The sequence below is a fragment of the Littorina saxatilis genome, linkage group LG1, assembly GCF_037325665.1.
Source record: "Littorina saxatilis isolate snail1 linkage group LG1, US_GU_Lsax_2.0, whole genome shotgun sequence".
In the NCBI taxonomy this organism is placed as follows: domain Eukaryota; kingdom Metazoa; phylum Mollusca; class Gastropoda; order Littorinimorpha; family Littorinidae; genus Littorina; species Littorina saxatilis.
The window spans coordinates 27,835,410-27,853,307 of NC_090245.1; the positions used below are offsets into that span (position 1 = coordinate 27,835,410).

The 17,898-nt window shown below is 40.6% G+C and overlaps 1 protein-coding gene across 1 annotated transcript; it reads right to left on the reverse strand.

Annotated features, from left to right (window-relative positions):
* Nucleotides 1–16,331: 16,331 nt before the first annotated feature.
* Nucleotides 16,332–17,486, reverse strand: LOC138971068 (uncharacterized). Its single transcript, XM_070343709.1, has one exon. It carries the CDS (start codon nucleotides 17,484–17,486, stop codon nucleotides 16,332–16,334), a length of 1,155 nt encoding a protein of 384 aa, XP_070199810.1.
* Between the last annotated feature and the right edge of the window lie 412 nt (nucleotides 17,487–17,898).

Below are 17,898 nucleotides of genomic sequence, written 5' to 3' on the forward strand. Positions count from 1 at the left end.
TACAGATTTGTCTTTCTATTTTCATAATTGCACAGTTTTGATATTCAGGCTAATCACTGCTAAGTTGGTATAATTGCAAAAGGAATCGCGTTTACTGTGACCGGTACTTATACACAGACCCTATTTTGTTTTATGCGAGCTATTCCTAAACGTACTTTATAAGTCTTGAATAGTATTAAACTTACATCTATAGGATTGATGTGTGAACAAAAATGGTTTTGTGGAGTTGTTCTTAATCAGAAGAACATAACCTTTAAACGGTATCTTTCGTTTTACTCCAGGCTGTTACGTCGTCTCACGAAGGGGAAAGTGGTAACTGACAAGCCCAAGTGGTAATAATTACTCACAGGTAAAACAGGTATCTCAGTTTCTTGCAGGTATGATACTGTCATTTGTATCGACAGCGTGCCTACACTTATACCACACGTGTTTTTTTCTTCTAGCTGTTAGTTTCACCTGGCCCCTTATTGTGTTACGTTTGGAGTCTAAAACTGACAGTGATCGTTTCTCTTCGTTTGCAAGCAATAACAAATACTATTTTCCTTAAAACTAAAGATTGAAGGGATTGAGGTTATCTTCAACGAACGAACGAACGAACGAACGAACGAACGAGTGATCAAACGAACGAACGAACGAACGAACGAACGAACGAACGAACGAACGAACGAACGAACGAACGAACGAACGAAAAGCAAGCAAACAAACAAACAAACAAACAAACAAACACACACATCAACAAACCAGCAAGAAAACCGACTACACAAAGAAGGCAAATAAAACGAAACAAGTCCAAATAAACGCAGTGTTAAAAAACAAAGCCAACAACTGAGCGGCCACTAGCCTCAGAAAGTGAAAGTGAAAGTCACTGGAATCAAGGCAGCCAACGCAATCAATTAGTATCCCATCCCTGGTCTTAAAGGAAAATTGTATTTCACACGAGACCGGTTTTCGTTATCAATTATCTTCGTCGTTTTCATCATTCGCAGAGGTCCCCAGATAATGGCGGGTTTGTTTTGAGTGTCAACAATTGCGAAATAGTCTGTCCTCTGGCATAGTGTCTTTCGTGGTTATACTCTTCCTCGCGTTTTTGGGGGGACAGTGAAGCTGATGGCTTTTATAGAGCCGAGTCAGTTGTTGGTAGCTTTTATCATTTTGACTGCAGGGATGCGACCTTCCTCCTGTGAAGTTATACTTTGATTAAACTATTGAGAGAAAAAAACAATCAACCAACCAACAAAACAAAAACAAACAAAAAAACAATCAAACAAACAAATAGTAAATGCATTATAGAAAAAAGTATATCAATAAAAAATGTAATACATAAATATCCATAATAATACACTAAATAGAAATAAATTATAAAATACATTTTAAACATGCTCAAACCTTACTCGTTTTTTCACCTGTTTTTATTTCATTCTTCAACTGTTCAACTTGTCTGTGTTGCAAATAGATTCCAACACAACAACTAGTTGTGAACAGAAGCTAGCTGCATATGTTACTTTCTCAGTATTTTAAAGTCTCAACAACAACATTAAGAAAGATTAAAAATATACTAAAATAACACGCTTAAAAGAAAACTATGAACAATTCTATACCATTGAACTGTGACGACGATTAAAATTGCATGAAACAAACAGTGCAGACAATTACAACAGTGAAAACAAAATAGAAACAAATTAGGTTATATTTCTGTTTAAAAAGAGAGCTTTGTTAAAATTAACCAGATATTTGTATCCAGCCCTTCACTTAGATTAACAAAGAAAACAAGAAAACTGTCTCTAACAAAACCTTTGACATCCCCCAAAGTGATACGATGATACTTTTATATTCAAACAATGACCCAACGCACAAGCAAACTCCCATTCATATAATTATAATCTAATCGCACACAATGTCACAATTACACTAGTTTGATATGTAACGGCCACAACTGGACAACAAAGACAGTCTAGGTTGCACATTCAAATCAAACGAACCAAAAGCCAATACCCAACCCCAACCCAAATTAACCAAATATAAAAAGAAAAAGAAACAAAAGACAGCTATAGGGAGAAAGAAAAAACCACATATAGCCCCCCCCCCCCCCCCACACACACACACACACACACTTTACTCCCTCCCTCCCCCCCCCCCCCCCACCCTTCCCCTCCTACCACGCACCTCACCCCAACCTCAAAATCAGAGGAATTCTTCAGCAAACAGTAACCAGATGAATTATTTAGCAAACAGTTATATACTGATAAAAAGCATAAATACGAGCTCCGAGCCAGAGCCCGTGCAACGTGTTTTTATAGTACACAAGTTACCACGGCATGTCACGCTGATATTATTTGAATTACGTGATCGTGACCCAAGATCACTGCTCCACTTCAACACACGACCACGTGTCGTGGCCTATGGCTTGTTATCAGACCCAGGAAAATACTGTTGTGTTTTCTCTCGAGATTTTGTGGATACTTTATGGTGTGAACTGACAATGTTTGAATTCAGAGGGTCGACTGAGAAAAAGGGTAACATTCTCTATACACGGCAGGCAGGGAGTAAGGGAGCGGGTCTGTGTTTTGAAATTCAGAACGGTTTTGTGTCAAATTCAGACAGTTTTTGTGTGAAATTCAGGATGTTTTTGTTCTCTTTATTAATTTGAGTCTCATTATGTTCTTTGTGTGTGGGTCTGTTGCGGATGTCGAGGCGAAGTCAGTCAACAAAAAGCGAACGTTATATTGACACGGATCGCGTGGAACATTCGTTAGGTGAAAGAAATGAGTGACTAATTGGCTTCTGCTGATTAAAAATACAATACAATTAAACCTTTTGGCAATATTACATCATCATATTATAAGACAGGAATGAGGGACGAAGCTTTCTACATAATGGTATAATGAATGCATTAACATAAAGGCAGTAACGTATAGACAATATATTTTATGTATAATATATATCATCAACAAACAATGACTAATCATTCTGAATCATACACCGTAGTTTTAAAGTAAAATAATCAAGGGTTCTGTTGAGTATCATTGTTTTATGATTTTTTAATAATAAAAAAATGTCGAAAACAGAAACACGGTATAATTATGTACCAAATTGAGTATTTATTTGCTGAGTGCATGCATATAACTCCCAGTCTAGACTAATGAACACACGGATTAATGTAAAGAATACAAATGCAAAATACATGTATACTCGATCGATGAATTATGCAAATGATTGAGCAAATCGTGCAGGGATTGTATACGCTTCAAATTAAGCTTGAGAAACATTCATATATTTTAGCTCAGTAATCAGTACATAGGTAAATCAACATGTACGATAAGTATTTTTGTTTAATACCTTTTTTTTTGTGGTTTGTTTCGATTGTCCCTTTTTTCATATGTAACACCGGTACCAGATAATAGTGCAAAAACGGCTAAGTATCTCAAATCAATTGAGTTATAAAACACGTAATTAAGCAACAATGGCATAAATCAATTGATCGCGATCCTATTCAATCAAATCCACTTAAAACTCAAACCAATCCAATTTTAACCAAACCAAACCAAACAAAACAAAACAAAACAAAACAAAACAAAACCAGCATCAATCAATCAATCAATCAATCAATCAATCGATCGATCAATCAATCAATTGTTCAATCAATCAATCAATCAATCAATCCACCATTAATTTAATCATTCTATCCAACCAAATAAAATCACACTCAACTCGTACTCACCACTCATCACACAAAAGACCGACCGGAGAAAATCCCGCATCTCAACAAAAATCATCACCCAGGCAAGCTGCATGCATGCATTTTAATAAGCTTAAAATGCCGGGCAACCAGAAAACTAATAGAAACTGCACAACTCTGATCTCTGACGAGCGTTTGGAGAGATAACATCAAAGTTCAAAGATCGATGCTCTTACACTCTGTGACCGGATCTGATAAATGAAAAGATAACAGGAAAATGTCAGTTTTGAGGGAAAACAAAAAAAGAAATCGGCCACGCAAAGAGAAAACAGAGGCGTTTTAGCGTTAGTTTCCTCTCTCTGTCGCGCGCGCGCGTTAGAAGCCGAAAGCGTGAAAGCGAGCAGAGCATGAAGAAACATGCTAAAGGATAAAAAGATGACAAACTTTTGAAACAATAATTTGCATGCCTGCAGCTATTTGAAGACGAAACTCATATCTTTATTTAGGAAGCTTAGGGAGGTGGTTTAGTTTTAGTGTGAAAGGGCTGGAAAAAGGCCTGGAGGGGTAGAGAGGGAAACGGCTGATGCGGTAACTGTCCGGGGAGTTAAAATTAATAAAGATTTGGGAGAAAACTGGATTAACTAATTTAGGGTTGTTTGAAGGGTGAAAATGACTTTACAGCATATAAAACAGGTGATCTCCCCCCCCCCCCCCCCCTACTCCTACTCCCTCCCGTTGATGGTTGGCCGGTTGGTTCTTGGTTTTTAACGTCCCTTCAACATAATTATATCTGGTTATGCGGGGCCGATTCCAATTTGTTTCCTTTCTAAGTTTACACGTTGGTCTCCTTGCTTGAAACCATTTGCATTTAGGTCTATCACAGTATATCTCTCATTGGAACTCATGGCCTCAACAGCTGATTACGGCTAAATCATGCAACAGGGAAAAGACAATAACAAAAGGAAATATGTAAAAATTATATCTACTTCTTCGACCCCTCTCATCCAAGTCCCAAACCACAGATAAACCTTTATGAAAAAAAAACCAAATTGTCAACATGAATTTTAACCAAACAAAATCAGACCCTTCCGTCCACCTTCCTTCTCTGCCCCCTCCCCCCGAAATCATACGCGTGTGGAGAATAAAATTCACAAAATTAAGCCAAACAAATTGCTCTTTTATTAAGTCAAATCCCAAAACAAATAAAGAAATACAAAAGTTTTAAACAAATGAAATAAAGTAAATCAAAATAAAATAAAATAACATGGAAATACGATAAAATGAAAAACAAATACGATTATATAAAATAGAATAAAATGAAATAACATTACCTCTATTCTTTAGCAAACAAGCCGTATAAAGAAAAATCAAATTAGAAAAATAAATACATCAAAGACAAATAAAATAAATCACAACATGAATGAAAGAAAGTAAAACCGAAAAATGAAATAAAATAATGATGGACAAATGCAGACCCTGCTAAACGGGTCAGTTCCCTCTACGCCGTTCAAAACTCCCTGACCGGCGGTCAAACATCTTCCCGCCTACCCCCCTTCGTTTTCTTCTAATTGTGGGTGTGTTTGCTTGCTTCTGTGCGTGCCTTGTGGCGCAGTGTTTGTTTGTCTGTTCGCCCGTCTCGCCCCACCACCCCTACAAACACACGGAGACTCTTTCACCGTCTTCAACCACGCACTCTCCTTCCCTTTTCTTCTCTGTTCCTCTTCTCTCTCTCTTCTCTCTTCCCTCAAATTAAATTAATTAAATCATCGGTGAAGAATCCCTCCTTATAATCCCCCCCCCCCCATCCACTACCTCCAGCCTAGAGGGATCGTTGACTCTTTGCCCCCTCCTGACGTGGTTTGGGCGATGGGGGAGGGGTTAGGCTAGAGGGGTGGGGGTGAGGGCAGGGTTAGCTGGGCCGGGGGATGTTTTTTCTCCAAACACCGGGAGCCGCTACTGGGTAATTGCATGGTTCCAAGCCTCTATCAGACGCTATGATCGGTGCAAGATCTTTGGAAATGGGGAAGGGGTGGGGTGGGGGGGGGGGGGGGGGGAACTCGGATGGGGAGTATGAGTTGGTGAAGGAAAGGGTGTAGGAGACGTCATAGAGCTGACACGAGGGTAGAAGTAAAAGTGTGTGTGTGTATGTGTGTGTGTGGGGTGGGGAGGCAGGGGGTGGGGGTGGAGAGAGGAAAGGATTGAGTTCATGACAGAGATTGGACATGGACGTCAGGGGTGGGAGGGGGATTGGGGTGGGTGGGGGTAAAATGGAGGAAGAGAGTCTCTGTGATTGGTGTGTGGTGATCAGTTGACAAGGCATTGACGATGATGATACTAAGTTGTGGACAGTGATGGTGGTGGTATCGAATTGACAAAGGAGACCAAAACAAAAACAATGTCGATGGCAGGGCTGGGGGTGAAAAAGTGTTCTGAAAAAGATGGAGTGGGTGAGAGTTGGTGTTTCGAAGTTCGGGGCGGAGAGAAGGGGTGGAAGAGGTGGGGATCCTGTGCAGATCATTTGAAAGACACTGATGATGATAATGAAGGGCGGCGGCGGTTGCGATTACGCGTGCAGTTCGGAGATTAAAGGTCAAAAAGGAAGAGACAAGTCCGGCCTCAGAGTGCCGGCATATCAAACAGTCACCTCGCTGTAATTAACACTGATTATTTGATTAGCCTCATGCACATTTTGCATAGTTCTTTCAAAGCAGTTGTTGTTACAGTTACTCATTTGTGTCTGATAATTTGACTGAGGCACCCACACAATGTTTGAAAAAACACCACAATTTGGACAACTATCATATTATGTGTAGAATGACAGTTAATATTCACGTTGAATATTTTGAATGCGGAATCAAAAAACAAGAAAGGTATGTTTTTGGAAATTTGGCAATAAACGTTGGTAGTCTATCTGGGTTTTTTTATTTTATATTTATTTTTAGTTTGAATGCATAAAATCGCCGATCGAGTGTAGTTATCGTGCAAGATGAACCCGCTTTTCCACAACTAAGAACGAAAGTAAATCTTTAATTTATATTCCTACACACACACACACACACACACACACACACACAAAAGGAGAACAAAAGAAAAAGAAAGAAGATGGGGCTTCACTATATTCACGCGGCCGGGTAAGCCATAAAACCACAGATCGAATGGTACATTGATCGGATAATAATGTTTAAGTAATAGCGCTTTGTGTTTTAATGTTTGTTACGCGCAGAGGGATTTTCAAAAGTAGCTTATGTGCTGGCTGAATCCATGCTTGATTGATAAAACGGTTTGTTAATTATAGCGCGTACATGTGTAACTGACAAAAAATTGTGTTCATTCGGCATGCAAACGATAGATAGGCTTACATTTGCATTAGTAAAGGCTAGTCAATGAATTGTTGAACTTTGTTTTTTTTTTAGATGAACTAGTTATTTATTCATTTATTTATTTGTTTGTTTATTCCTGTATCTATTCATTTAATTTTTGTTTTATTCATTTATGTATACATGTATTTATATATTAATATATGAATGAATGAATTAATGTATTTATCTATTTAATAATCTATGTATTTATCTAATTTTGTTTACATTTTCAGTAATCTATTTAACCAAATAACCAAATTCTGTATCATTTACACCATTTTTATTTCATTTTATATAATTGTTTGTTTGTGCATAAACTTATAGTTAATCGTTTTAAACAATTGATTATATCAACCGGCAACAACTCTAATTTGTTTCTCATCGGAATGAGCATCAACAGAGTTACTTAAACTTTAACATATCTATATTTCGGTCCTTTATTTTGTCAATTATATTTTGAAAGTGTGTCGTTAGGTATTTGCCTCTTCACTGTGGCATAATTCATCCGAACTTAACAAATACAGAAACAAATAATGAATGTAGCAAATAAAATAAAATCAACGAACAAAACAAAGCTGGTCAAGCTCCCCTTTTCACGTTTAATGCTGTTGATTTAAACACAACTTCATCCACATTAAATATCTTGACAAAAACAAACAAACAATTAGCACATACACTGTGTAAAAATCTCATCTTACTAGATCCAACCCATTGTTTAATTACTTTGACTAGTTTCTTTCCTTGGGTTTTATCATTTGTCTTCGTCGTCGTCGTCGTCGTCGTCGTCGTCGTCATCGTTGTGTAAAATAATATTGTTTGTTTTGTTTGTTATTTTCCTCGTTTTTGTCTTGAGATTATTTGTCTGAACTCGTTTGCTTCGAGGAGGGGCTGGGGGGAGGGCTGGGGAGGGGGATTTTGTGTGTGTCTATAGTACATCCATCTCACACCAGTCTGAACCAGTAATGAAAACAAACAAAACAAACAGACATGTTCGCACTAATTAAGGCTCGCGCTACTTCCTCAGGGTCGATGCTTGGCTGAAAATTAAGACGAGTCTTTTACAAAGAAATCATTGTATCTCCTCTTAATTATTAGAAACTGACAGTAGCTTACCCCAGTGAAGGCCGTGACATTTTGACAGCGAGCGAGGGCGTGCCACAATTTGATACCCCATTGCATAATAATCGCAGCATGCTTATATATCTATACAGTGTAACCCATTGCATCATTATCGTAACACCCGTCTACATCTGATCACGCTTACAAAAAGACTCCGTCGCTGCATGACTGTGCAAAAGGAAGTGCCAGACTCAAGATAGAATAAGACTTCTCGTTGTACGCATTGTCAGTACTGTACTGGTTTGTCAATTAACGTATATGATAGCCATGCGGCATCTGTCCGGAAAAATAGCGCAACACGTCATCGGATTCTGACGGTGCATCGAGTCAGTGTATGGCACGAGCGGAACGCCGTAATGCAACTAATTGGATTCATTATGGCACAGCAGCACTATATTGGATTTAAGGTAAAAGACTGTCGCTGACTGTTCGAGAGGAAATGCCAGAATCAAGATATAGGCTTATAATAAGACTTGGTGTTGTACACAGTGCCAGTACTGTTCCAATAGACAAGTGTCATAGCTAACTTGGAATCCTATATCACTGGCACAGCTGTATGAACGTGACTGAATAATTAGCGAATGGCAAAGCCTTTGAGGCTCTGCTGAATTTTGCACACGCTTTGCTAATGTCAGAATTTCAATCCGCTCTCTTGGGCTTTGCCATCATAACTATGTTCACTAAGATGCAAGCATTCCTTTGTAAATGCGTTTGACTCTACTGGAATGTATTTGTTGAAATGTATTTGCTGCCATGGAATGAATTTCTGATAATCCGGTCCCGTTTTTCATGCATGCGAGAATATTCTGACAACTGGCTGGCTGGCTGGCTGGCTGACTGGCTGGCTGGCTGACTGACTGGCTGACTGACTGACTGGCTGACTGACTGACTGACTGACTGACTGATTGGCTGATTGACTGTCTGACCCGCTCACTATCTAATTACATTTGTTTAAAATACACACTACCTATATGGCATTTGCATTGCCATGCAATTAAAGCTAAAAGCTCCACAACCTGTGATACACATTATGTACGAGTATTTTGTTCTCTCTATCTAAACATCCTCATACATAAGTGTGAACATAATCCTATTTAATCATTTGAGTCATTTCGTCGCAAAATCCTTTTGGAAATGTTTAAAATCTATTTTGGAAAGAACGAAAAGAAAGGAAAAGAAAATTTCTTTCTTTCTTTCTTTATTTGGTGTTTAACGTCGTTTTCAACCATTCAAGGTTATATCGCGACGGAAAAGAAAAGTAAAAAGTATACATATTGGTGATGTAACCGTTCTTATATTTTTTCTCCAAAGTAATACATGATTGTATACTTGTATTAAGTTAGCCTACTTCTCTAAAAAAAAAGTTTTGAAATTCTGACGTTATATGGGACGCCATCTCAAAAGAGAGTGTGGAACAAGCAGATAATTCCTCTTTTCTTCTAACAAGAGAGTATAGTCTTCTGCTTGGACCGGGACACTTCCTCTCTCGTGTCGTTCTCACTGCGAGGCACCTCTAAAAAGTGTGTGGAACGAAGACTTTGATTCCCCTCTCCTTCTAACAAGAGGGTAGTCTTCTGCTTGGACCGTGACACTTCCTGTCTGGTGTCGACCTCACGGCATGTGACGAATCACAAATTATTTCCAATATTGCATCCTCATGCAGCACAGAAATAACCCCGTTAATTGCAACTTGGCGTGTTGCTCGTGCCACATACTCATCATTCCATGACGCACCGTCAGATTCCAATGACGCACTGGTATTGTAAGCATAACGTCACCGTCAGAAGTCAAAAGTCTTCGTGTATTGACTGACACGCTCAATTGGCTTTCTCAGACAGATGAGGCCCGCCGAAACTCTGTAGCCACAGGTAGCCGAGACTGGAGAGGAAGGCACTGGAGGCGTCCATCTTGACACGTAACCTAACGCGAGAACGCGCGAGATCGCGTGGAACACGATATCTCGAGTTTGCTGGCGAGGTGGGGAGCCTATAGCTTAGAGACTACGCCACTTTGGGTAATAACTGACCGCAGTTTATTTCTTCAAGGTGTGAGGGGAGAAAGGGAAAGAGGAGGGGGGGGGGGGGGTGTCAGATTAGGACAAGAATCCTTATTTTGACAGGGCTAATTGGGCGGAAAGCTCTACTGGTCAGCCGCAGTGTCGGTAGAGCGTAGGTAAGGGAACGAAGACAGGGAGAACTTGACTGAACTCCATTAAAAGTTATGGAAAGCGAAGAAGAGTTGCACATGGCTCAGAGATAATAATTTTAAAAAAACACGAAATATATCATTGTTCTCCTCTTTATTAAAACAGCAACCTAATGTGAAATATGCTTGTGATCCTAGCAACATCTGGTAACATTGATTCTTAAAATAATGTGTCCCCCTCTGCCTATATATGTGTGTTGTTTGTTTTTGTAGGTTTCTTCGTTAATTTGTTTATTTCGGTGTTTCTCCTTTACTTTTTTTGTTCCTTTGTGTGCTTTCTTTTTTTGTCTTTCCAAGTTGTTTTGTTATAAGCTTTAAAAAAAATGTTTTAGTTCTGTCACTGTTTTGTTTTATATCTCCTTTTCTTTGTCGTTCTCTCTCTGGTGTACAGCTTTACAGACAGGCGCACACACATATAACCCCCCCCACACACACACACACACACACACACACACACATACATAAAACAAGATCAGCACCAACACAGTGACAATTAACAGGGTGGACTTAGGGTCAAGCTCGTCTGGACCAGGAAACGAGGAAGGATTTTTCACTGACCACCGCAAGGTCCAGTGGTCACGTAAAGAAAACATCACTGACCACTCGCGTTTGTTTTGAGAGTCGGCGTGTCTGATTGCGTGCAACACTCATCGATTGTAGACCCTGAAGTATCTCAGTTCTTTCTCTGTCTCTGTGTGGGTGTGTGTGCGCGCGCGCGCGTGCGCATGTGTGTGTGTGTGTGTGTATCTGTGTGTGTGCGTGTGTGCATGCGCATGCGTATAATTATGTGCGTGTGTGTGTGTGTCTTTCTGTCTCTTTGTCTGGCTGTTTGTTTTTTGTGTCTCTTTGTCTGTGTGTGTGTGTGTGTGTGTGTGTGTGTGTGTGTGTGTGTGTGTGTGCGTGCGTGCGTGCGCGTGTGCGCGCGTGTGTGTGTGTGTGTGTGTGTCTTTCTGTCTCTTTGTCTGTCTGTTTTTCCTGTGTGTCTCTTTGTCTGTCTGTCTGTGTTCTGTCTGCATTTTGCTTTTATTTCAGAATTTTGGTTTTCCTTTTCTTCTTCTTTTTTTTACGCCTGTAGTCTTCACTTGTATTCTACTAAGTCAACCCTACGCGAAACACGTTTAATAAGATATCATGATAATAATACTAGACTATATTCAGTCATAAAAAGTAGAATCAAAGATAGCAAAATCAAAAGGCAACAAGATGCTCGAGTAAAGGATGGGGAATATTGAGACAACATGAAAGGCATGCACAACCTGGATTGGATTGAATAGAAAATTTGTATTCTAGGGTGGCAGAATAAACAAACAGACATACGCCTTTTCATCTGTTTCTCGCCAGTTGAGGGGAAACTCTATTATAAAACAAAAACAACGCAACAGTTAAGTTTACAACTGTAAAAACGAAACAAATAACCTGAGAGAGAGATAGATGGGGGAGAAGGTAGGGCAGGAGGGAGATAGATTTCCGCAATTATCAAGTACTTAACCTTCACTTTATAAGCTATCCTCAACAATCAGGCCAGTAATTAACCATCAACAAATAACATTCCACGCCGACGACTCTGGACACTCGGTCGTCTATTTAGAAAGTGATTTCCACACCAATCATGCAAGTCCACCCAGCCCCACAACTTAACTATAACCAGAGATAGACAGATTCACAATGTCTGCAAATTGTACAGGAATAAAGACGACACTTGGGCACAAATTCCCGATTTCCACACCCATAAGTCCACCCACCCCAGAACTCAACTATAACCAGAGATAAACAGATTCACAATGTCTTCACCCCTCAGCACATTTTACAGGCATAAAGACGACACTTTGGCAGCAAATTCCCGATTTACTCTATCATAACACTGCAGACTATTGGCACCTTTTAACGGGACGCGTATAGAAGGGGAAAGATCGTTCAAATCAAGATGCCACTCCATCAACGGTGGAATTGACAAGGGCTTTAGGGGCGTTATGCGGTATAGGGGAGTGTTGGGTAGCATGTAGAAGTGACGGGGGCATGTTCCTATCAGTGACTGACTGCTGTGGTGGTTTTCGCTGAGTTAGTGGCAAGAAGTTTTGAACCTCAAGGGCAGGTGTTGGTAGCAAGATAACCAGTCTTGGAATTTATGCACACGTATAATATTTCCTCATGTTAATTACACATTAACATGCTTCCATTTGAAACTTCGAGGTCGTCATCGTGGATTGACGCTCGACCAAAGCTAATTGAAGCCCGACGGAGCGAAGCGACGGCATTTTTAGCGAGTGGTTATCGACAATTAATGACCGGTAATTTTTAATGAGTTGGGGCATTCTGACCAATCACAGGATCTGTTTCATTAAAACGCCAACTTGATTGAATTACAATATGCTATAGGATGTCCATTTTGGATACTATTATCTTCACTATGTTCCCCTCCCCCACATTTCTTGTAATGTTATTCAAAAATAATACGTATAAACTTGACACTGAGTGTGTTATCTTTTTCATTGACTGATAATTAATTTACTCATTTATTTATTTATTTTTAATCTATTTCATCGATTTATATTATCTTCGATTTGATTCTTTATGTAGTCATTTATTTATGTATGGTTATTAAGTCATTTACTCGTTCATTATAGTTATCCAATTCTTTATTTCTTCGTTTCTTTATTCAGTCATTTATCTATTTGGTCATTAACTTAACTGATTTTAAAATGCAAGATTTGATTATCAGCAGTGCAATCAGCAGTACAATTAAAATGCACACACTCAGTAAACGTGGTACATTTCTCGCCTCTTACCGCACTTGAAAATCAAAAACTGTGACAAAAAACAAAGTTACAAGGATGGATTTCTATATGAGTAAGGTCTTTTTCCACATTTGCTTTCGTTGCAAAAGAATTCAAATCGCAAGACAGTTTCTCAATAGCCGAGCGGATCTCAGTCACAATGATTTTACTACCGCAAGTAGAAATTAATTGAAAGCAGCGTGGCGATTCTCTTGACACTTTTCAAAGTAAAAAAGCAAGAAAGGTATTAGTTATGGAAAATTCAATTCTTAAAACAAAAAAATACCGAAACAGAAATGTATACAATTAAACGTCCAATGACATTACTTTTGGTGTTGTTTTTCTTAATTTTGAATCGGTAGCAATGTAAACGTTTCGATTTTTCTTCAAGCTAAAGTAAGCCCTTGTTCTCAGCAGTAGAGTAAGAGCTTGAATTCATTGAACGTAGGCCTAATACTATAATTATGTTGTTCTCGTCCTTAACCGAAAAAGCCAACCAGGGAGCATAACACCAAGAAGCAGACATGCACTTGTGAAGATACATGAATTCGAATGATCTATATCTCTGATAAATGCAAAATCTCACAGTTTCTATCTTTGGCAACATTGTAAAATGATTGTAAATTGCAAAACTTTAGTCTGAAAGTCACGTTGAGCAGACCGCGGACGGTCAAAGTTTCCTTTCACCTCTCCATGGCGCAGATACGTACTATACTTAAACAGCATTATAAATACTGTTCAAGTGCGTGGAGCTTTGACATGTTTCAGACTACAGCAACACTTAGTTCTCAGCGGTACAATTAGAACGCGCACTCATTGAACTTACTGTTTTTCTCGCCCTTACCGCACGTGCAAATCACTGACGGAAACTTGAGTAATTCTTGCGAGTTCTTTCCCCTCATTCGAAGCATGCGCACTCGTCTCTGTTTCTGTTTCTGGTCCGTGTCTTTTCCGATCCGATGTCTGCACCTGCCATTCTGGCAAATTTCCATTCCATTTTTTTTAGACTTGGTCTGCGTTGCTTGACGTTAAAAGCGATCCTTTTGAACTTACTTTGCTTCAAACAACGCCGCCCTTCGTTTTACCCCCTCTCCCCCTCTCCCCCTCTCCGGCCTCACCATAAACCGTTCCTCCACCCTCCTACCATCACCACTACCACCTTCAACCGCAAACTCCATGCACCATAGCAATTCTTCATCTAACACCCACCCCTTGAAAATAAGTCTTTCACGACATAAGGTCACATTTCGTAATAAGTACATGCCACAAAATGTGCCTCCGGATTTGTGGCAGAAATATCCCTAATCATAATGTGATGGGCTACCCCTCCCACTCAACCCCTTCCCCTCTACAACCCCCACCCCTCAAAAAAAGCCCCCCCCCCCCCCCCCCACAGACAACCTCCTTACACGATCTTGGGTCACAGTTCGTAATAAGTACATGCAACATCATATGCCCTTGAATTTAGGTTCGGAATATCCCTAATTAAAATGTAAAGCCAAAAGGTCAAAAGCCAATAAAGAAGGTTTTCAATTAGCAAATGTGATGTCGGACCCTCGTGAAAAAATTATAGATTTGGGCTGGTAATCTCAAGAAGAACAGACCCACAACCCCCCCCCCCCTCCCCCCCGCATACAGACACACACAGTCGTACACCCCGGCCCCCTATCCTTAGCGGAACACGAAATATGAAGTTGCTATTCCTCCTTATCGATTTTTACTTTCAAACATTTGTCAAGATCACTTGGCTTATGTTCGTGTGTTTATCAGTATGGGGGCCTCCTGGCCCCCATTCTCTACGGATAGTTTCGAGGTTGACCATGGGCAGCGCCATTTTGTTGTGAAATTCGTCATCAGTTTGTGTACACAGGAAGTTGTGACATCCGTCACCCTATGGGAGGGGTGAAGGCAACATTGTTCATCAGTAGAAAGTTGTGAAATCCGTCACCCTATGGGAGGGGTGAACCGACTGAGGAGAGAGCATCTTTGATCGTAAGGACTGGCTTACAGCCCATAACCGAGCTTACTACAGGCTGCTTGTGCCCAGGCAACTGGAATAAAAATGGTTAAAACAACCAGGCTGTTGGCGCTCAGGCAACTGGAATTAAAGTGGTTAACACAACCAGGCTGTGGGTGCTCAGGCAACTGGAATAAAAATGGTTAAAACAACCAGGCTGTTGGTGCTCAGGCAACTGGAATTAAAGTGGTTAACACAACCAGGCTGTGGGTGCTCAGGCAACTGGAATAAAAATGGTTAAAACAACCAGCCTGTTGGTGCTCAGGCAACTGGAATTAAAGTGGTTAACACAACCAGGCTGTGGGTGCTCAGGCAACTGGAATAAAAATGGTTAAAACAACAAGGCTGTTGGTGCTCAGGCAACTGGAATTAAAGTGGTTAACACAACCAGGCTGTTGGTGCTCAGGCAAGTGAAATGAGGCGGGGACGTAGCTCAGTTGGTAGCGCGCTGGCTTTGTAGCCAGTTGGTCGCTATCAGCGTAGGTTCGATCCCCACGTTCGGCGAGAGATTTATTTCTCGGAGTCAACTTTGTGCAGACTCTCCGACTTCGGTGTCCGAACACCCCCGTGTGCACACATGCGCACGAAAAAGATCCCACGTTCACAGCGAAAGTCTCAGGGCTTGGAAAACACGAAGACACGCATGCATCATCTCTCGTCTCTGATTATCATGATCGTATTTTCGATACTTTGACGAGACAAACCCAATGCTGGTGTGTCGAAGAAGACAGCCACAGCAGGCTTGTTCGAATCAAAGCATCACACCATATCTTCAGCGTATTACCAATACCTGTCTCAATATAGACCAGTTGGTCTAAGAGGACGTTAAACCCTAATAGTCAGCAAGTGGAATTAAAGTGAAGAATGTAATGGTGACTGAAGAATCAATGTGGAAAAATAAGAAAAGAAGTCGGTGATGAGTTGATTCTTTACTGAAAACAAAAAACAAACATGACGTTTCGGATCATAGATCCTTCGACAGATCAAAAAAAGTGAATGAAAATACGTCACAGCAAAACGTCATTACTCTCTCCTGCTATAGACGTCATACACACACAAGTCTTACGTAATACGTCACGCGCGCTCTCTCTCTCTCTCTCTCTCTCTCTCTCTCTCTCTCTCTCTCTCTCTCTCTCTCTCTCTCTCTCTCTCTCCTGGGATGTCTTTGACGAGGGTTGTCATTACTCTCTGATGTTGAGACCAAGAGGCTTTGTTGTTCCTAGCCTCATGATCAAGTTTGTCTCTAGAAATTTGCGATGCACAACATCGGTGTGGTTCTGCCATACAGCAGCGATGGACATGTGCTGCAGATGATGAAAGTTACTGTTGAAATGGTTTCCCACTGGGGTGTCCGTTTGGTACCTAACCGCTCTCACATGTTCCTCCAGTCTTTCAGCCAGTGTACGGTAGGTTTCACCAACGTACATTTTGTTGCACTGACTGCATGTGATGATGTACACCACGTTGGTGGACTGACAGGTAAAGCTTGATCTGATCGTGAATGAGTTACCACTTGGTCCGTTGAATGTGGTGGTGGTGGTGTTGAGGAAGGGACAAGCTTTGCATTTGGGCTTCAAACAGCATCTGTTTCCAGGTGTTTGTCCACTGGAAGGTTGGAAGCTGGAATGAACCAACTGGTCACGGAGACTGGTGTCTTTCAGATACGCTACCAGTGGGGGTTTAGCAAAGACATCTTTCAGTTTGGAGTCTCTCTGCAGGATTGCAAAGTTATCCAACAGAATGTTTTTGACGATAATGTTGTGTGGATGGTACACCAGTGTCAAGATGGTTCTGTCCTGGGACTGGTCTTTTGCTGTGGTTTCTAGGGCTTTGCGTCGAGGAACGTGTTTAGCTCTAGACATGGCTTCAGTGACAATGTTATCAGGGTATCCACGATTTTTCATGAAAGACACCATCCTTTGTGCTTGTTGGTCAAACTCTTCTTCTGTACTACACAGTCTGCGTAGTCTCAAGAATTGCGAGTATGGTATACTCTCTCTAGTAGCTCTGGGGTGGCTTGATGTGAACGTAAGGTAGGAGTGGGAATCAGTTGCCTTGTAGTGAACGGTCGTCTCAAGGCTCCTTGAGTCAGTGATGGAGATCTGTATGTCGAGGAAAGGCAGCGTTGACTCAGAGATTTCATGCGTGAATTTGATCGCAGGGTTGAACTCTCCAACAAATTTGATGAAATTCAGGAGGTCTTCTTTGCAACAGACAGCGATGCCCAAGCAGTCGTCTATGAAGCGTTTGAAGAGTGTTGGCAAGGGACCATTGTAGGCTAGGAAAATCTGTTCTTCCAGATGACCCACAAAAAGGCATGCGTAGTTTGGTCCCATCTTTGTTCCCATGGCAACCCCTCTGGTTTGGGCGAAGTGATGTTCTCCAAAGGAGAAAGCATTCAGTGTGAGCACCAGTTCAGTGAATTAAAGTGGTTTGCAGTTAAGTCCACGTAAAGTGAAATGTTATTGAATTAAAGCTTTTTATGATTTTAACTTTTGTGAAAAATCATAGCAATTTCAAAATCAATTTTTCAAAACATATTTACAAAAAACATGAAAAAGTTTAGCATCAAATTATAGCACAGCAGGGCACTGCTGGCCGATTGTCTCCCCTGCCCTTCTGTTGGGTCAAACAAAGGGGCAAAATCAAAGAAAGGCGCATGCAATCACACAAACTGCCCATCGCCACGCGAGCGTGGCAAGACGTTCTTTTTTGTTATATTTAGTCAAGTTTTGACTAAATATTTTA